Below are 21,985 nucleotides of genomic sequence, written 5' to 3'. Positions count from 1 at the left end.
ATTGATTTGAAAGGAAGAAAATGTGAACAGGATAAGACCGATTGGTATTTATGAAAGAACGTAATAATTTGTACGTCTTTGAAGTTTTTATAGAGTTAAAAATCAAGAGATGAATTGAGTAACAGGCTAATCGACTGATCAATCTATTTGCCCTGATTGACTGATTGATTGGAAGTTAACATTTGTCTAGTTTGTAGGTACTTTTGGGAATGTAACTGCACGCTGAGACGCGGTTTTGAAAACGTTCTCTTGTAGCTGTGGAATATGGATGAAAGACGGTTTTATGTTTTAGGCTTCAAATTCATTTTTTAAGATCTGTGAGCTGTGTCTCACACATTCTGAAAAATCCACCTATTGCTTCTGGGTGGAAAATTGAGGTCTTGAGCGAAAGTTCAAGGCTTTTTAAACTAACTTTCAAAATTCTCCCCAAATGGGCGAAAGCCTGGTTACTGCATTTCACTTTCTTCTTTAATCGACTTCAATCTAATTTTCAAATAGCTATGTAAAAGGTTTTCTGAAATGTGATCGATCGAATACGGAAAATCGGTTTAGCTGGGAAGAATAGCGACTTAAAATTTTCAATATACTACGTGCAGGAAAAGTTGATGTCTTAGCCCAACTAGTCAGAAATAAATATAGCTATCCTTACTAGTGATGTCCTCTATCTTTACCATGTTTCTCCCATAACCTGATATAAAACATATTTTATAAGGCACAGCCCATTCAAAACCTTGAGTGACAAGCCGTATACTAGAACCCATATAGCCGCTCGTAGCAAGCGAATTGGCAATTTTGACTTTAAGTAGACATTGACAAATTAATTTTCGGCAGATTGGTACTTCACAAAAATAAGGTCCTAGGCATACATTTGGGCATCATTACGGCGACAAGAAGTAAATCAAATTTGCGTCGTTTTCGGCCGCCCCCGAGGGTTGTCTGTTGACAGTTGTGGGTTATGCAGTGGGTTTCCTGTCGCTTGTCTGCAACGGAAATGAAATGACCCAGTTAAATGATTTATATATCGCACACACACACACACTTACACTCACACAAATACAAATGCTAGCGCACATATGCTGGTTTTATAACCAGGGCTTAGTGGCATGCGGCTGACACGCGGTCAGAAAAGGTGCCTCATGTGTGCCACTCGCTTCTGACCCGGCTACAGAGCTCGTTCCCCCTGCCTGTTCCTGTAACGTTGTAGCCAAATTATGGCTGGCTGTTAAGCGTGTTGAAATTATAATTTCATTAGCTGCAATCAACATAAAAATAACACTTAAGGCAAAGTGCCAAAGCGCTTTCAAGTCGTAAAGCTTGAGCTCAAATTAAAAAGAAGCACGGGCAAAAAAAAAAGTGTATGAAAAAAAGAGAAACAACATTAATTTCATTGGGGCACCGAAGTTTAAATACCCTTGTTGTTACACAGCAGCGAATATATTTGTGATCTGAAGACAAGTAATTTGCGATCTATTATGAGAGGAGGTATTCAATATTGCTGGTTTGTTATTTAAATATCTTCAAAAACTTTACAAATAGACAATTTTGGACCAATGTTTATGCTTGTATTGAGAAAGCTTTTATATATTGACCTGCAACAAAAATTCACATCTTTAAGAGATAATCTGAATTTATCTTAGGTTACCTGACAGACAGATCATCAGCTGTATACGAAATCAGCTTCTCACCCTACTTACATATATAAACCATATGTAGTCACAGACGTCTCTTTCAGGCGTTACAAGATTCAAGACATAAATACAATACTTTCTCTGCAAGGGTATGCACAAAAAAACAAAGTCAAGTGCAGACACAAAGCGAATGCTCAGCAAATTATAAAGAAGTTTACCTTTTTTACCATTGCTTTTTTGCACTTTGCATGCGAAGAGCAACAACAACAATAACAATGGCAATAACAAGCGTAATTACATTTTTTGTTGTACGTTTCATTACAGATTTTAAGCACGCGACGACGCCAGGGGAACAATTGACGTTGTTATGCGACAACAGTCAGTTCTAACAACAACAGCAACAACAAGCGACGAGCACCAGAAAAGCAGGTGAAGCGATGCGCACTTTTTAATTGACATTTGCTGAAGCTGAACGGCGCTTTGTGCAGCAATTAGCAAAAAAAACGACGCACAGAAAAGGACAAAAAATAAGTAAAACAATTGTAAACAGTGAGAAAAAACAACAATTGAAAAGCTGATGGCCAAGTTGATATTTAATTAAAAATTCAGCATATTTAGCGTGCGACGCTGAAAAGTAGGCAACGCTTTTTTCCATAAACAATGGCCGCCGCGCCGCACCGGAAGTTCACGCGTACGGCAAAGCTGTCAAACTGTTGACAGTTGTCACACGGTCGAGCACAGAGGCGCGCACGTGACGCCCCCTCAAAAAAGAAAATAAAAAAAATTTGAGAGCAGGCCAGCCAACAGGCAGGCCTTCTGGAGTACGTGAGTGCATGAATGTATGAATAAATGGCAGGCAAATGAATGAAACGTCCAAAACGTTGGCCATATTCCACAAATTTCTCAAACAGCGCTAAACGTCTGCACGTACAGCGCATAAATTTCAAGTGAAATTAAAGTCCAAACCCTTAAACGGAAAAAAATAAGGATAAAAAAACTGCAAAATAAACGAGGCAGCCGCCCACACAAATATGTTGGCCCAACACTATGCCCTGGTTGGCCTGGGCCTGGCCCTAGCCCTGCTGCTGTGCAGCGTGCAGGCATTAACCCTGACAGATGCCGCCGCCGAGCAGCAGGAGCGGCAACTGTCGCTGCAACATCTCAGCTATCAGAGCGTGCGCCGCATGCTGCGCGATGAGCACGCAACGGCGGCCCACTACAAAGCCGAGCTGCGCTACCAGCACAAGCGCGAGTCGCCGCTGCGCGAGAAGCGCGAGGCACACACAGAGGCCGCCACGCTGCTGAATCTGACGCGGCAAGGCCTGAGCGCCTATGATAGCCAACAGAACTATCAGGGCCAATTTGAGCTGGTGACTCGCTTGGATCTGAGCCACAATTGTCTGAACAGCCTGCAGCTGCAGAACTTTACGCAGCTGCAGCAGCTGAGCGCATGCAACAACACGCTGACCCTGCTGCCCGCTCTGAGCGCCACGCTGAGCGCACTGGATCTATCTTGGAACAAGCTTAGCCAGCTCACCAGCAGCGGCAACAGGAGCAGCAGCAGCTTCTTTGCGCAGCGCATGCCCCAGCTCAAGCATTTGAATCTGGAACACAATGAGCTGGGCGGTGCCATAGCCAGGCAGGCCTTCTATAATCTGTTTGGTCTGGAAACACTGCTGCTCGGCTGGAACAACATAACGGATATCGACTATGAATCCTTTCTGGCGCTGCCCAATTTGCAGCATCTGGATTTGTCGCACAATCAGCTGAGCGGCTCGGCTATACGCGCCCTGCAGGGCATACCCGATCTGGTGAGCCTGTCCATTGCATATAATCCGCTGGTGGGCGCAGCCATGCAAGAGTTTGTCGCCTCCTGGAGTCTCAAGGATCTGGATGCCAGTGGCACCGGCTTGTGCCAGGTGCCCGCTGCATTGGCGCAATCTGTGCGCACGCTCAAACTCTCGCACAACTGGCTTCAGGTAAGCAGCTAGCGCATTTTAGTACCCTGTACCCATTGAAAGTGTATTAAAAATAAGGTATTCTAGCTATGTGCACATATTTTCAACAGGCATAAGAAGGCATCTCGGTTACCATAAAGTATGTATATTTAGCAAACAATTCCAAGCGCGTTGATCTCAGAGACTATTAGTGCAGGAGTCTTAAGATTTGAAACGCAGATCTTCCAATGGTAGCTGTAGATTAAGTTTCTAATATCTGATAACCCTTTGGTTTGCATAAAATCGATAAAAATCGATATTGATATGCTGTGTTTTGAGCATATATTGGAGCTTATAGCAGCTATAGAGGCACCAAATGTGGTATTCACTTCAGTTTATATCGTTTCCTCGAATATTGTTGCAATTTAATTTTTGGAGGCATAGTCTTGGTATTCACGCACGTTTTGATGTCTTATTTATTTTCTGAAGATTTCATAACGATCGGACCGTAAAAACCGAAATTAATGAAGGATACATATCCCATACATAGAGTAGGGTAAAGGGAAGAATCGGAAGTGTGTGTATAGAAGGATATTAGATTGCTTGCAAAAGCACCATATCGCTGGGTATCTGCTAGTCAGGCACTCCCGACTAGTACCCGCACGCTGTAATCAATAAATTAGCGTAACCATCAAGCACAAGTATGTCTGGCTGCTCCCTCTCGCGCGAATATCCTCGTTTTTCCGTCTGTGTGCAGCCAATGAACCGCAATTTTGACGCTTTTGTCGGCAATTAACGGCACATTCGCAAGACCAACCACGCACTTTTTCTTTAGCCCTCCGCTGGTGTGCATGGCGGTGGTGGTAGCACTGGGGGGCGAACCAGTTCCCGTTGCTGCCATTAATTAGCATCTGTTTTGCGGTCCGGGTCGGCTCTGGCTGTGTGCTTGAGTGCGCCTGTGCCTCTGCCTGTGCCTGTTCCCGGCTCCGATTACCCACGCACACAAAAATCTCACCCGGGCGTATGATTTACACTTTGTTATTTTTAAATTTACGCCGCCATTTTGTTGCCACTCGACTCGCACTTCCGGCTCCGGCCCCGAACACGGCATGGGGTCGCTTCCCCGTGGGGCGCAGGGCGCACATTGTCGCCGAGCTTTAAATTACTTTATGTGCCGCCACATTCTCGAGCTTAAAAAGAAAATTCTCCACATAAATATTATTGATTAGAACACTCTGATGCAGCGAAAATAATTGCAAATATGCAAATATGAAGAAATTGATATGTCAGGAAGATATAACAAATTTTAGACGTATTTCAATTTGTATTTATTGTTTATTGAACATACCTGAATTTTTGCCTCATTATTCTACAGAAGTGCCATTGAACTGACTCAGCTTTCCAAGCCCCGCTATGAGGCGAATTATATATTTTGTTTCTATTTGAAAAAATGGTTGACACATCTTATAGTTTGTGCCTACGATATTTTAAATATTTCTAGCAGAAAACTATTTATATTTACTTATTTTCTCCAACTTTCACGCAATTTCTATCCATAGTCAATATTTCATATTCAATAGCCACATATTATTATATACATTTATTATAGGATTATAATCATATTGTTTAATAAAAGTTTATATGTTTTTAGCCCACCATTACGTATATGAGTACAACTCACAAATGCTATCGAACTTCTTCTCTTTGACTACAAGTTTCCTATTAATTTTTTCTTCATAACTGAAGACTTTGTATCGTCTTCTTAACTGAAATACCCAAAAATCAATCTGATTAAGGCTTGAACATAACTATGAGCCAATATTTAAAAAGAATTTCAAGGCGACCGTTATTTAGGTCATAAATAAGCCGATAATTTTTGTTAGCTCTTCAGAAGCAGTTATTCTCTGCATTATTCTGTGTGTCGCGAACGTTTATACGGTGCTTAGTCGGCCACTTAGTCAGTGCTAGAGCGTAATTAAAATCACAATGCGACCACACAATGGAAATGTTAAAAGCACTTCACACTTTTCACAAATGCCAAGGAAAAACAATGCACAATAAAATAAGTTTAAAAGCTCCACAGCGGTTATGAGTGACAGACAAACGGAAGGACAGACCAGTTAAGCTGGCGATTAGCGTTTACAACGACTGTAAAAGGATTGCTGTCAGCTGACTTTAGTTGGGTTTGCATATTTAATTGGGGCCGGCGTTAAAGAGTGGCTAACGAAGTTAAAATAATCTAACAGACATGTGATAAAAGTACCATGTAGTCATCTGATATCAAGCTACTTCTTTTCAATGAGAATGTGGATTCTACAAGAAGTAAAAGCACATCTCATAAATTATAAATTAAAAAAAAATAAGTTTAAAATTGAATGATCGAAAAAGACGTTTCATTAAACTAGTTTCTATCGATTTTATAGACGAGAGTATTTTCTCACAAATCTCATCCAATTATTTTATTTTGAATCTCTGAAATGGGCTGCGTGTTTATCATCAGTCAGTCAATCGGTCAGTCAATCTGTCAGAGTGTCAACCTCTCGAAATGAATTATTAAATTATTTAATTTGATTCCCCAAGGCAACTATTGTGAAAAATTTACGTGTCTAGATATTAAGCTTTGAGGTGTACGTCTATCATCAGTCAGTCTTTCATTCAGTCTGTCAATCCGACGGAAGAATCATTGGAAAACCTGTCAAATTATTGAATTTTATTGCAAAATGCAGCTACTGTAAAACATTCAGGAGTCTAGCTTTTACGCTTTGTGCTGTGCGTTTATCATCAGTCAGTCAGTCAGTCAGTCAACCAAAAAACCTAATATTGATTTCAACTCAGCTATCTAGATATTACGCCTTGAGTTGTACTTTTATCATAAGTCAGTCGGTCAGTTATTCAATCATTCAGTCTGTCAGCTTTCGGCAGGAATCATTTGAAACCCCGACTAATTATTAAATTTCAGAAGAAAAAGAGACTAGTGTAAAATATTATCCGCGTTTATCATCAGTTAGTTGGGGCAAACAATTTCGCAAACACAGATTACCCGATGTAAGGGTAACAAGAAATAACGATAAACTGATTTATAGTCTACAACTACAGTGTTCCGATTGCAGTATAAGCATAAAGCACGTACCCAGCCGTTTAGGGGCTTCGCTTGGGTATTAACTAAGCCTTAACAGCCTCAAGTACATATAGAAAAACAAATGCGGCTTATAAATGGCTGTTGCTGCTGCTGCTGTTGCCGATTATGGCAAATGCCATAAAAGGTGCAAAAATGCCATTCGTAAGCTTTGCTGGGAAAAGAAAAAAAGACAGAGACAAAGGCGCTCGCTCGACACTGGGCATTAATAAAATAAGGATAATTGGCATAAGCATAATCACGTTTAAGCCAACAGCCAACGAGCAGCTGAGACAGGCTAAGACAGCGAGAGCCCAACTAGTTGCAATTGCGTTGCGCTCCTTGTGAGCTTTACAGGATCCTTTTGTGTTGCCAGGCAGCAGGCATTTTAATTTGTCTGCCATTGCTGCTGCTTCGTACTCTGCTCCTGGAGCTGCTCCCCACAGCTGCCTTTTATCGCCAGTCAACACGCAGCCTTTTCATGGCAAATTATGGCGTTTAGAGTCGACGTCTCTGCCACAGCCAACGCTTCCGCCCGTCTGTGGCAACTGCGCCCGAGGGCATCGACGGCAGCAGCGGCTGTTCGGTTGGCCGCCTGTCTGCCTCTCTGACTGACTGGCTCGATGGCTGGATGGCTGGCTCCGTGTTTGGCGCTTGTTTCATTTAATGAGTCGCGTCTATGTTTACTTTCTGGCCCCAGACGAGCAGCGCTTGGGGCAATGGTACCGGCAACGGCAACGGGAACTACCAAAAGGGGCAATGGCATCCGACCAGCCTTTGAAGTAATTATAACGGCTGATTCAAGTTAATTTTTAAACAATGTCAGCAAGTCACTCGCTTCTCGCACTAATCAAATTTCCAACACTCAACTAAAAGTTCGTTAAAGCTTAACCCCAGACAGATTTATACCCAAGGACATTCCTTCACTTTAAAGACAAACAAAAGGGTTAGACTGCAAAATCAAGCACAAAAAAATAATATTAGGATTTCCTTCTTTTAAAAAATACTACGAAGGTTTGAGTGTCCGCTTTGTCTGTACGATCACTTCAATAGTACAATGTAAAACAATATACCTTCCGGCATTTCAGGTATATATACTGCCTGTAACAGAAAGACGGATTGATGCACAGTTACTGATCAAGAATATATATACTTAATTGGATCGTTTCTTCTATTCGTTACAATTATCATAATCTCAACACGGGTATAAAAATAAAATAAATTTTTCATTTGTTATTATCTTGCATTTGCAGGCAATAAATTGCGGCGATTTGGACAGTTATCCACTGTTGCAGTACTTGGATCTGTCCTACTCGCACATTGCGCAGCTGGAGGATGATGCACTGGGTCGTCTGGAACTGCTCGAGCTGCTATTTCTTGACCACAACAGCCTGATGCGTGTGCCGAACAGCTTGCCCACCTCGCTGGAGCATCTCTTCCTGCAGCACAATCGCATTATGGAGCTGCAGCCACAGGCGTTCGTCGGGCTGAAAAATCTGAAAACCTTGGATCTATCCGGCAACCGTTTGTTGTATTTGCCGGCGCTTCCATTGGCCAACTTGCTCACATTGAATCTACAGTCGGCGGGTATCGAGTCGGTCAGTCAGTCGATTGTGCATACGCTGCCGCAGCTGCGTGATCTGCTGCTGGAGGAGAATCCCATCAGGTGCAGCGATCTGCTGGGCATTGCCGAATGGGCAAGTCCCTGTCGCAGTGTCGACTTGGGTCGTACAATGGGCGGCATCGATTTGAAGCGACGCTACGTGCAGTTGCAGAACTTTAACGATAACTTTAGCAGCACTTGTGGGGGCGTGGCAAATGAAGTAAATGATGCAGCCGAGCTGTCCAAATCAATGCCGCCCACTTGCAGCCAGGCAACGGCAGCAACAACACAAGCAACTATGCCAAAAGTGCAAAAGTCAAAGGCACCATCTACAGCAACAGTGGCAGAAGCAGCAGCAGCAACAACAGCAGCAACACACACAAGTCCAATGCAATCAAGCGGCAACAACATTGCGCTGCTAACCGCAAAAACTTTAGGGCCAGCTGAAACAACTTCGTTAGTGCAACTGCAGCGCCAACAAATGCCTGGCATGCCAACTGCAATAACAGCAGTAACAACCCCACCAGGAGCAACAGCAGAAGCAGCAGCGACAACAACAACAATTGCAACTGCCACAGCCGCTGGCGTGCCAAGTTTGCAACGCGCTGCCAAACGCACAAACATTTTGGCAAGCAGCTCAACGCCGCCAGCAGCAACAACAGCAACATTAGCAACAACCACAGCGCCGCCTAGACTAGCCAGGCCAACAAACATTAGCAATGTTGCTGCGGTCGCCAAAGCAACAACAGCAACAGTCGCTGTGCCACGAACAATTTTGGCGCTTTTAAGTTCTGATAGCAAACACAAGCATGCCAAGAGTGTATTAAAAGAGACAGCAGCAACAACAACAACAACAGAGACAACAACAACAGCAACAGCAGCAACAACAGCTGCCGCTGTACAGCCCAGTGACACTTCCGGTCAGGACGCAAAGCCGACACATAAACATGCCACGCTGCAGCTGCATATTAAAGATCGGCATCTTATTGGAACGCCGCTGCTGATGCACAAGGGCGACAACCTGCTGATAGATGCGGAGCAATTGCTGCTGCCCGGAACGGCAACAGTGGCGGATGCGGAAACATTGCTGGCTGACAGCCAGCTGAAGCAGCAGCAGCAGCGACAGGAAACGACTGATAAGCGACAAGCGGAAGCAATAAAGGGCGACACAAAGGCGACAGCACAGACGGAGCTAGAGCTGGAGCTGGAACAGCACAAGAAGAAGCCCTCGCTGAGCATTAAGAAGATGACCTACAGCACGAAGCATGCAGCAATCAAGAAATCAACAGCAACACTAGCACCAACAACAACAACAGCAATAGCAGGCACAACAGCAACAACACCTGGCACACGCCCACAACACCAACACAGCAGCGTTAACACACCCAATGCGGTCAAACAGCAGCTGAGCACATTCGCCCAGCTGAAGGCCTTTGTGGAGCTGAAGACGGAAGCTTCCAAGTCCGCACAGCTGCTGGCGACACGCCTGGAAACGCAACAGACATTAAATGGCAGCCATCCGGGGCTGATGCTGCTGCTGGCCTGCGTCCTGGTGATTGTGCTGCTCGCCGGCCTGGCGCATGTTTATCGCTGTGAGCTACCCTGGCAGCGCAGTCCACGTGCCCAGCAGCGACCGCATCAGCAGCATCAGCGCCAGCTGAATGAGAGCGACGATGTGGACAGCTTTTTGCATTATCAGGGCTCCCGGCATGCAAATCCGCCCCGTTTGGGGGCCTGGCATCACAGCACCAGACGCGAGGCGCCATACAGCTCGCCGCTGCACAATTTGCAGGCACGTGAACTGCAGCGCGAGCAGCAGAAGCTACAGTTCTACAGCGCTTCGTTGGCGGACAGCTCCATTGGCAGCGGCAGCGGCAGTGGCAGCGGCTGCTCCTCGGGCAGCAGTCGCAGCAGTCTGCACTCGCCGAGCAACGAGGATAGCTACTATATAGAGATGGCGCCCAGCAGCCCCATGACAGCCTCCAGCGGCATGCCCAGCCTGCCCATGGAGCTGCTGAGCGGCAGCAGCAACTGCAACAGCAGCAGCACAAGACGCACCGCCGGCACGGGCGTGGCTGCCACACAGCTGGGCGGTGCTTTGGCGCCGTCGGCAGCGACGCTGCGTTCGATGAGCAGCAAACTGATGGCGCCCGGCACGCGTCGCCTGGGCATCTGGTGACAAACCGTGTTCGGGCAGCGACAATACGCAACACTACAGTGAATCAAGGGCAAATATATAGAAATATATATACAAATATAGAAAACCTTCTGCATAGTTTTAAGCCCAATAGTCAGCGGCCAAAATGAGTCAGAAAGCAACTGGCAGCAGCATCGCAGAGAGATATAGATATGCATGCACAGAGATTTATTTATATATATATATATATGTATGTGTGTGTGTTCGCTTAGTCATGTTTGATTTATGGCTCATGTTGGCCACACACGTGGCAGGCCTCTTAGTGTCTAGGTTAGCAGCAACAATTTGTCATAAAGTTTCGTTACGTATACGCCGCGTATGGCGGCAAGCAGCCAAATAGCCAAAAAGCAGCCAAGAGCAGCCAAATAACCACCGCCAGCAACATTTTATGGGCCATCAGGCAAACGCGCTCCAAGCCCGCCCCTCCCAACCCACACCTCTCGCCTTCAATTTGATGTCCATCTAGTGGTCGTATTTGGGTCAGTTTACACCAGGGCCAGAGCCGTGCGTGTGTTCGTGTGTTCGTGTGTGCGTGTATGTTGGCCAGTTAACTTTATGTATGCGTATGAGTGCCTGTCCGTTGGCCAAGATTAAGTGCTTTGATAGTCATGCATATAAAAATGAAATACATCGATAAAGTATTAAATAACAATTTAGTTTATGACCCAAAGTCAGCAAAGGCTCGAGCCATCAATGCGCATTACAAGGACCGCAAGAGAACAAAAAGGCTCAATTTACTATTGCTGTTAATTGTGAACTTATGTCTAGATCGAGCGCAAATTTGTATAATTTAACATGAGACATTTTTATGGTTTTTAAAAAGGTATTTATACTCAATATACTTTTATACTTCAATCATAAATATTGACATTTGGTAACCTCTTCATAGACTTTGCTTACAAGAAACGGTTAGCTGAGAGATATTTAAATGTCTCAATGATAATGATAAACTTCAGATAAGTTTATGCTCGGAGAAGACGATTAGATTTCCTCTAAAAATCAAAGAATTAAAGTGTCTGAGAGACCTTTGCTTTTACTTTAAGATACTTTTGCATAATTCATGACAAACTTATGCTCTAAAATATATTTTTACCATCTATTAATCTCCTAATTTCACTTAAAGGAAATCATTTCTATTCAAATCCGACAAGCCTTTAAGCTAAGAGATATTTAAATATCTCATAGATACTTTTTGCTTCACTCGAGATATAATGTGTTGAATGGTAGCTCCAAGATACTTTTTCATAACAAAAATATATATTTCTTATTGCATATTGCTTTTAGTACTTCATTCAGTAGAAGAAAATTCGAACTAAAACCTTTACTAGCTGAGCGGCAGGGCTAAGTAATTAGACAATTTACGCAATTAAAGTGCAAAGCAGAAACAGCAAAACGCATTTAGCTTTCACTTGAAATAAAACTCTTGATAGATTTTCCTTTTCAAGCCAAAGCTTGTTCCTAATGGACTTTAAAAGCCAACTGCTTCAGTGGCTCCTTAACCCACTTTGCGCAATCTAATTAAAATTTCGAGTTTGGCTCGAACAAAGTCACAACAAGAGGCACACCGTTCTCCCAGAAAACCCTTCAGGTTTTATTTTATTTCTATTTTTACGGTTCGTATTGACAGCCCCCAATAGCCAGCAGCCCCAGCAATTGCTCTACTATAGAAGTATATGCCCTCGTTCTGCACCCCATTTGCTGTTATTTGGCACTTGTCGAATCCCCCGCACTTAACCTCATTTTATAAATTGACCAACAGTGAGCATATGGTGTAAATCCAGCCAAATGGGCAGACAACTAATCCGCCACGGCAAATGTGGAATGTTGTAAAACTATTTGAAAGATATGTGAAAAATGGCAATGTCTGGAGACCGGCTCCGGCCTGGACTGGCAGAGGCCAACATCAAAATAATGTGCCAGCAAATCAAATTACAAGACGACGACTTCATGAGGGCAGAGAAATGTATGGTTGTGTGGGGTTGCAAGGATGCGAAGGGGGGGAGGTACAACACAACAATTACATTAAGACACGATAAAAAGTTGTGCAACAATCTTGCGAGTCAGAGCCCGGGCTGCCGGGCAGCAGGGCGGCAAAGCGGCGAACCCAAAGCCACAGTCATTGCACAGTTTTTCAACTTTTTGTGGCTTTGTAATTGGAATACAAGAAGAACAAGAGCAACAGCAACAGGAAGATAGATAAAGATGCGGATACAAATGTATCTGTAATGGGAGCGTAGGCAAGAGTTTCAGCCACTAACAACAGGCGTTCAAGCGTTTCTTCTCAAGCAATTCAGAAGAAGAAGGATTTATTTTTGGCCACAAAAGCGAAATGCGAACCTAAAGCGGGCTAACAACAATTAAAGTAATGCTGACCAACAATCTACGATGCCCGACGCTCGATGCCCGACGCCCTAATTCGGGCGGGATTAGGATGCTGTAAGGGGCAAAAATAAGGGAGAACGCTCAAAATCTTAATTAAGGAAGTTCCAAGTGGGCAAGTGTCAGGCTGCCATTTTTTGTTGGACTGCCGGATGAGACAGTTGGGTGGAAGTAGAAAGGGCGGCAGATTTTTTTGTGCACATTTCTGCCAGCATAGCAGAAAAACTGGACTACAATGGTGCCATATAAACACAATGCGGCTGGGTAGAGGGCTGAGGGCATTGTCAAATTTAATGAAGGTTTTCTCTTGCTTATGACATGCCCAGCTGGCCAAGATTTACTTACCAAACTTTTTAGCTGCGTACGAGTAAAATTGCGTTAGAAGAAAACTCCAATGAGTTAATTCGTTATTTGACACTTTTAGGTCACATTCCAGGCCCAAACTTGGGCTCACTTTTTGGGCAAATTTTAGTCACTCACTGCACAGTTAATAAACTGTTTGTTTGAGTACGACGTTTAATTATTTGCCTGCTAAATGGCTTTTACAGCATATTAAACCGGATGGGGCGGTTGATTTGGGCAAGTTATGTGAAAACAAGTTGCTTTTACGGCAGTTGGCTGGCTCTTAAATAAAGGCACATAATTGAACATGGCCAGAAATATAAAACAATCTCTCTTTCGAGCTAACAGAAAAAAAGAACTACAATAATTAAACTTAATTGCGCTGTACATACAAGAAGAACAACATTTAAAATTGCAATTTTAAATATACATATACAAATATTCTGTGTTTAATAAATACTAAGATATGAAATAACAATAAATAAAACACAGCGCAGATATTTGCATTTAATTTTGCGCATTTTACAAACCACAAAAAAACTAATTGCCAAATATTCGATGCATAGTTTATATCAATAAGAAATACAAATATATATATATAAATATAAATACAGATAAAAGAAAATATGAACGAGTTCTAGTATATAGAACAGTGCAAATAAAATATATTAAACAAATATTTCTATTTACACAGTATCAATATTTATTCAGTTTAGACAAACGCCACGCCCACAAACTGGACGTTTAAACACACACAAAATTGACATAGTTCTAATGCGAGTAGTTACCAAAACAGTTGCCAAAAATAAATAAATAATAATAATAAAACATACTAATATTTATTTCTGTGTGTATTTGTAAATAACAGTTGCTTATCGTAAAGAATTGTAAACATTGTGTAGCACTAGCTCTTCGAAATTGAAACGTTTGCCAACACTAGTGCAGCCAAACTCGTGGCACCAGACGTTGTTAGATCAAATCAAATCAATAAAAGTTAATAAAAAAAAGATTAAAACTTATTTAAAGAATTATAAAAATCAATATTTAATGTATTATGAAGACTAGCGGATAAGTATATAAAAATAGCAAAGCAACAGATGAGCGAAATGTAGAGAAGTTCAGCAAAATATTTGATGAGTTCTTCTCAAAATTCAACATTTTAAAATGGCAGGCAACCGACAAAAGCAAAATAAAAATTGAAAAGTATTTAATTACAAAAACAAAAAATAATGATTTTATTTATGGGAAGTTATTTGGCAACTTTTAAAAAATAAATGAAAACTAACAAAAAAGCGTAGCCTCGGCTACGGCTACTTAATACACTAGGCCAACTCAGAGATCTGTTAACTTAGAGTCTGAAAATTTGGTACGTAAAATATCTTTGACTTTTATCAACCTAAAATGCATTTACTTTATGACAATCTCAGCTCATGCTACTTAATACACTTGACCAACTCAGAGATCTGTTAACTTAGAGTCTGACAATTTGGTATGTAAATGATCTTTGACTTTAATCAACTTAAAATTCATTTACTTTAATTCATAAAAGCAATTAACAAGTTCCAAAGCCAAAAAGAAATATTAGTGGTTCGGTTCACGAGAGCCATTCGAAAACCAACTCCGTCTTTATGTTCTACTCTTGCACCTGTCTTTTTTTCATTTTCGAACCCAATTTTTGGTACAAACCTTGGTTGTTATCTAATGGTTTTTTTTGGGATGGATATGGTTATAGATTCGGTTCTTAATAAAAGATAATTTGAAATTTCGGACTCAACGCGGTTCAGTTAACAACAGGTTTGCGGTAGAACACTATAATTATAGAACATTTAAGTGTATGTAAAGTTCTATAACTTACAGTCTCCATGAATACCCTGTATCCTGACTAACTGACTGATTGGTGATCTACGCACAGAACAAACCGTAAGAGCTAGGAAGCTGAAACTTTCACTGTAGTTACCTTATGTAATGAAGGTGCACGTTAAGGCGGGGTGTCGGGAATTTCCACCCGCAAGTGTGGAAAAATCGCGAAAAGGGTGTGTATGAAACTTTTTTGTTTACCATCCGATCGCCCTCAGAGTCATTTTCAAATATCTTTGTTCTAATTCATTTAAGAGGTGTTTCATACTTTTCGAAAATTGCATTCCTCCTTGTTGAAAAGGGGGGACAAAGATTTGGTGGGTGACGTTTCGTGCTCAAATTTATTTTCAAAGATCTATACGGAAAATCATTTGAGACGAGTTTCACACTTTCCGCAGAATCAAAGCTTCCTTTGTGGAAAATGCTATTCAAAGATTTTTTTTGGTAAAGTTTTGAGTTTTGTCAGATTTGCTTTAAGCTTATTTTCAAAATTCTACGTCGGAACTTAATGAATACGTGTTTCAGCGACCTGAGAAATTTCACCCGCAATAGTGGTAAATTGGCGGAAAATGGTTGTATGAACGTTTTTTTTTTACCTTTCGATAGGTTTCAAACTCATTTCAAAGATCTATGAAAAAATTTATTTAATACGTGCCATGGTCAAGGCCGGGGTATACCCGCTAGTAAGTATATATTTAACATATATATATATATATATATATATATATATCTATAAATTATAGTAAATAAATAAATGTGTATTAAGAGATCTACTCATAAACTTATTTAGGTAAAAGTATTGGCATGTTCAATCTAAAGCACTAGTTAACAGATTGACTAATATAACTCAAGGATTTAACAGAAGAAAAAAGAATCAACAATAATGAAGATTGAGCCGAATGCACATGGACACTAAAAATAAACGTTAAAATTAGTGAGGCATGCGACAGTTAAACAAGGAATTGTGCATAATAGCTAAACTAAATTATACCAATAAGAGCACACACAATACACACACATCCAAATAGAACACTCATTGGTTAAGTCAACTAGCCAGGCCAAAACAAAACAACACATGGAACATTTTTATTTCAAATCCAATTATTTCACATCGAACTGCAATCAGATGATTGCGTCCAGCAACAGGAAACGCGTACCAGAGAGTATGTATGCGCGTGGGTGTGCATGTGTGTGTTTATGTTGTGTATGTGTATGTGTGTGTGTATGTGTAAATTGCTGCGCTCGACAAACGACGCTGTGGAAATTGCCGACAAAATGAAAGTCAATTGGTTTTTTTGCTCGCTTTTTTTTGTGCTTCGGGCCCGCAGCACATCAAGAAATTTGTATGGGTGTGCGGGTGTGTGTGTGTGTGTGTGTGTGTGGTCCGAGCTGAGGCATTCAATATTGCAGCAAAATGAACGCGACATTCAACAATATTAAAATTCACATCCATTTACGGCCCGATGGAGGACAACAAATGTCAAACGAAATATGCGCAACTGTTGCCAATAAAAAGGTTAATGGAAAAATAATATAAAAAAACCCATAATACAAATAAGCATAAGAAAATTTGTTGCCAGTTCAGGATATGACAGCTTAGGGGTTAGGGTACAGCTTATTATGATGTTATCTTTGCTGGGTATCGGCACGAGTTTGAGAGGAAAAACTGCGTAAAATGAGGAAACAAGCATCGGGAGTTATTGAATTAACTTTATTATTGAATTGAATTTACTTTATTTACGTCAACGTTGAAAAATTTCTATATATTTAAGAGAGTTTGTTAAGATTGACTAACTGACTGGACCTCTGAACCAACGTATCAGACATTTATACTGAACAACACAGCCATATAAAAGTAAACTTTCGTTAAGAGCCTGTGCGGCTTAGGTATCTAGGCGCCGGACTAACAAGCTGATCTTGTTCCATGTACCTGTTCACGACTTAGTTCTAATTTATCGCTTATATATAAACATATATACAAATAAGCAATTGCTGCAGGGGTAATGTAATTTGTTATTATTCAGAAAACAAAAAATAAACATTATAATGAAGTAAAAAAACAAAAAAGTAATATTAAATGAATTGATTTTTTTAACTTTTGTATTTTTGGTCGGTCGATTGAATAAAGTAGTTGGCTAAACTTTACCGTGCTAAGCACACAGTTTAAGGTTCGAGGCCCTGAGAAGGGGTATGACGACATAATACTGTAGAAGACAAATGCCGCTTTCAAAGTAAAACACACGATTTATCTTGATACGTCTTCTTTATTCGACTGTTCGATCGCGACTGACTTCGCGTTTGTTTCATGCTTACAGACTAAAAGCGAATTGACAATAAGTTTATGTGTGTGCAAGCGAGACGAGGCGTGATTCGACTTGTCGAGCTCTTCTTACAAGAATTAGAGTGCATGAGGAATGTAAGCGCTTAAAACAAACGGGAGATTGTTGCCTAAATGTCCTTGAGAATGTGTCTATCTGTTTGTGTATGTACATGCATGTATTTGTCCTACTACAACTCGGCCATCCTGCGATCAAGATCCCCTGATCTCAGTTACTTTTTGTTTGAATATGATTTTTTATAAGATTGTGCTTGTAATTGGTTTTCCTTGGCCGCTGGCACGCAAAACAGTAACCTGCAGTCGTTCGTTTTCCTATATATAGTTTTCTAAGGATATTTTCATTTCACATTTAACGATTGGATCATTTGGCTTTTTTGCGTGCATATACGTTTCCTCAAACATTTTTATGAACCGACATTTTATTCCATAGCTTAAATTTTGCCCACAGTTGTAATCCGGAAATTGATCATCTACTACATTTATGCAAAACATACCTTTGTCAAAATTCTCTTTCATAACATCATCTAAAATATGGTCGTTCTTAGCTTTTCTTCTAAAGTTGTCATTAACATATTCTCGTTCGTCGGTCGCATTATTTGATGACTTATTTGAAGGAACCGTTTCGTTGTGCATTGTTTTCTTCATAATTTTCTGATCGTCTAACAGTCGCTCACTAACAGCTGCAGTTCGATCACTTAACAGTTGCTCACTAACAGTCTGGTCTCTTAACAGTTGCTCACTAACAGTCTGGTCTCTTAACAGTTGCTCACTAACAGTCTGGTCTCTTAACAGTTGCTCACTAACAGTCTGGTCTCTTAACAGTTGCTGTTTATTGCCCCCTTCCTGTATTTCATCATTTATGTCTTCGGTTTCCTTAGCCTCAATCAAGCTTAGGGTGTCTAGAATTATGCTCAGACCACATGCATTCATGAAATCCCTGGGTTACCCGCTCTTGCCTTCGAAGAACTATGTTGGCAAACGCATGATGCATCTGCTCAGGATTAGCGAAACATTGAATCCGGGCTTGGTCGCGCAACGTCTCGGAGGGAACTCCCTCGATGATTTGTTCTAAGAGTTCGTCTTCGTCCATATTGATGGTATCGGCTAGCATCATCTTGTCTTCAAAATACATCGCAAATTTTTCGTGTATTTGCCACTTGCGTTGTTCGAACTTGCGTCGCATGTCTGATTTTGAAATTTTTTCTTCGAAAGCCGCGATCAGCTGGTTGCTCAATGTTCCTATTGGCTCCAGAATGCGCGTTGAATTGGAATGCAACCAGTGTTGCGCTTTTCCTTTCAGCTTTGTCGTAAACAGCATGCGCAAGTAATTGTCGTCTAAATCATAGATTTGTGCAATGTTTTTAATATGATTGACCCACATGCGTGCGCTACCGCTTCCATCGAATTCTAACGTCGCCTCTTTCGCGATTGTGATTGTTGCAGCTGATCCGCGATTTGATGTAGTTTTATCTCTTTCACGAGTTTGTAGAGTTTCTGCAGCTGTTTCAATGCCAGCGCTTCCGTCTCTGTCCCGACATTTGTTGTTGGCAACGCCGTTATCGTTGTCTCTGCTTTGGCTTTCGCTGCTGGCGCCGCCGCTGTCGCCACCGCTGCCGTTTGCCGTTACATTTTGCTGCTGAATTTGCTGTAGCGCAATTTTGCTCGCATTTGCTTCACTTTGTAATTGCCTAATTAATTCCATTAGTTCGCCTATGTGTAAATTATTTTGGGCTTCTGCTTGTTGCTGCGTTGTCAATGCTCCGATCTGGCCGCTTTCCATATTCTGCTGCTGCACGACATCTATGCTGTTGCTCCTTGGTCGTGCCTGTCTGTTCCCCAAGCTAGCTGATTCCAGCATGTCCACATCGTCAGCGTCTAAACCCGGGGCACTGCCGCGTACACTCGGTGCGAATGTGTTTAGACGAGCAATCAATTCCGCCTTGCTTCCTGTCGTCGGTGCTCCTAAGCCAGATAGCCAATTTTTCAATTGGATGACCGTGAAAATGTTCAAATCTATTTTTTGCTAGGTTGGACCACTTCTGAATTTGTAGAAGACAAATGCCGCTTTCAAAGTAAAACACACGATTTATCTTGATACGTCTTCTTTATTCGACTGTTCGATCGCGACTGACTTCGCGTTTGTTTCATGCTTACAGACTAAAAGCGAATTGACAATAAGTTTATGTGTGTGCAAGCGAGACGAGGCGTGATTCGACTTGTCGAGCTCTTCTTACAAGAATTAGAGTGCATGAGGAATGTAAGCGCTTAAAACAACCGGGAGATTGTTGCCTAAATGTCCTTGAGAATGTGTCTATCTGTCCTACTACAATACGTTTATAAATTTAAGTTGGGAAATATAATATGTGATATGCGATAAAGATAAAATACTTTTTAATTCAAATTGGAACATAAGTGTATCTTGAATGAAATTAAGACAAAGTTTTAAGTACGGGAGTACGTCGAATGCGTAGACGCGTGGTGGCCATTAGAGTGGATCTGCAATGCCTGAAGTTGGCGCGAACAAAACTAACAATTTCCGAACCACTTGCATTTTTAGCATTATTTATCTATTGTATATAATCTATAATCTATTATCTATATTGTGTTTAATTATACGTTTGTGCGAGAGGACTGGAGCAGGGGAGCACGCTATTGCAAAGATGCACGATTAACATTTTATTGGCTCTACCAAAATATATATATAGGTATCTATATTACTTCATTGGTATGTGATTTAGTAAAAAATATTATTAAGCTAAATTAAGAACGGCGTGTGATGTAATCAACGAAGGCGAACAGAGTTGTCAGCACTAAGCGAAAATTACAAATTAATTAAAATTAGTTATTCAAAAATTCTTTAAGCAAGATTCCAAAAATTGGACGCTCCTAATGCCCCCCTATTCATTAATATAAGTACTCCATATGAGATAAATTTAAATTAAATAATAATATTATAATTTTTTTTTATTAAATATTATTAAAATGTTTTACTGTCAGGAGGCAACTCCAACCATATTGCTGCGCGACTTTTGCTGCCCATTGTTGGCTTTGTATCAAAAATTAACGACAAGCGACGCAGCCAAAAATCCAAGTAGACTTTTTTTATTGGTTTAAACCATTTCTCGAAGAGACAATAGACCGACAAGTGGACACATTGCATACACAATGGCTTGCATGAGTAAGAGCAACTATGATGCCGAACGCAAAATCTGGAGTGGAAAAGATGAATCTGACTATTATACATCGGATCTATCGATTGACGAGATAATTTTTCATGAGATGCGACGACATCCGAAGCTCATAGCTCAAGTACGAAATTACATAATCCATAGATGACATATTTAACAGCATTATAATTCCTGATTAGATCTCGGACACTGAGAACACTATGTTGACCCGGGAGCAGCTCCATTTGAACTCAATGCGTGTGGCCAGCTATATGAGATCCTTGGGATTGTTGCAATCGGATATTGTGGGAATCATAACGAGAAATACAACGCACATCTTTGCCGTGACCTATGCATGTTTCTTCAATGGTATTGCCTTCCACTCACTGAACGTCAACTACGAACAGTCGGCCATTGGAAAGCTCTTTAATATAACGAGTCCACGTCTCATATTTTGCGATGGTGAAGACTACGAGAAAGTTAAATTGGCTACGGCAAATTTAAACGTGAAGATCATTACAATGCGTAACCATCAGATCGGATCCATTAGCATTGAGGAAGTGCTGGCTACGCCTATAGAAGCGAACTTTGAACCTGCTCGCCTGGAACAGGGAAATGATCAAACTCTGGCCATTCTCTGCTCTTCGGGTACTACTGGCATACCCAAAGCAGTGACCATCACGAACATGCATGACAGAGTTGGGAAGTCCGGTAACCGTGAACTGGAATTTTGATGAGAAACCCAATTCTGTTGGCCGCCTGATGGAGGGCTTCAATCTGAAGATACTCGATGCTCAGGAACATAGTCTAGGCCCAAACGAAGTGAGCGAAATATTCTGACCAATATTGGGCTGGATACTATGGCAATCCCGAGGAGACAGACAAGTTGCGTGACTCGGCCTTATGGTTCCATACGGGGGACCTGGGCTACATGGATGACGATGGTTTCCTCTACATTACGGATCGGAAAAAGGAAATGCTCAGGTACCAGAAAACAATGTACTATCCACATGGAATCGAAGATGTGATTGCTCAGATGCCAGCAGTGGCAGAGGTCTGTGTCTTTGGCATCTGGAATCCATTTAACGGCGACGGGGCCGCTGCTGCAGTGGTGAAGAAGTTCGGAACCGAAGTACAGGCACAGGATGTGGATGACTTTTTGCAGCAGCATTCCACTGCTGAGTATAAGCATTTGCATGCAGGTGCCATTATTGTGGTCGGTCTGAAGCGGACTAACAATGGCAAAACCAATCGCCCGGCCACCAAAGCTTATTTTCTCGAGGTTAAAAATGGAAATTAAAGGTTACTAAGAAAACATATACATTTTTCTTAAAAAAATCTCAACTAGTAATAAGAACTATAAAAATTCCATAATTCGTACGCTTTTACATTTGCTGAGATTAATTGATTAAATATAATTGA

At 41.4% G+C, this 21,985-nt stretch overlaps 2 protein-coding genes, 1 long non-coding RNA gene and 1 pseudogene across 3 annotated transcripts in view; 2 read left to right on the top strand and 2 right to left on the bottom strand.

Annotated features, from left to right (window-relative positions):
- timeout overlaps nucleotides 1-21,985 on the bottom strand; it is a 98,507-nt gene that overhangs the window by 28,934 nt on the left and 47,588 nt on the right. The gene's annotated exons all lie outside the window — the stretch shown is intronic.
- On the bottom strand, nucleotides 749-1,248 carry LOC135438796 (uncharacterized). The gene is made up of 2 exons (XR_010437933.1): nucleotides 1,044-1,248; nucleotides 749-980 (listed from the first exon to the last, which is right to left on the bottom strand). It is a non-coding gene; the product is annotated as an uncharacterized LOC135438796 (long non-coding RNA).
- 2mit lies at nucleotides 1,957-10,641 on the top strand. Its single transcript, XM_064697286.1, has 2 exons — nucleotides 1,957-3,607; nucleotides 7,934-10,641. Exons 1-2 carry the CDS (start codon nucleotides 2,660-2,662, stop codon nucleotides 10,460-10,462), a joined length of 3,477 nt encoding a protein of 1,158 aa, XP_064553356.1. The 5' UTR covers nucleotides 1,957-2,659; the 3' UTR covers nucleotides 10,463-10,641.
- On the top strand, nucleotides 20,562-21,863 carry LOC135438448 (uncharacterized; annotated as a pseudogene).

This window comes from Drosophila montana, unplaced genomic scaffold (genome assembly GCF_035044405.1).
Source record: "Drosophila montana isolate Dmon_TW-CO22-7 unplaced genomic scaffold, ASM3504440v1 contig_3848_1, whole genome shotgun sequence".
In the NCBI taxonomy this organism is placed as follows: Eukaryota; Metazoa; Arthropoda; class Insecta; order Diptera; family Drosophilidae; genus Drosophila; species Drosophila montana.
Note: the sequence above shows the minus strand (reverse complement) of the source record. Positions and strands in the feature narration are given on the sequence as shown.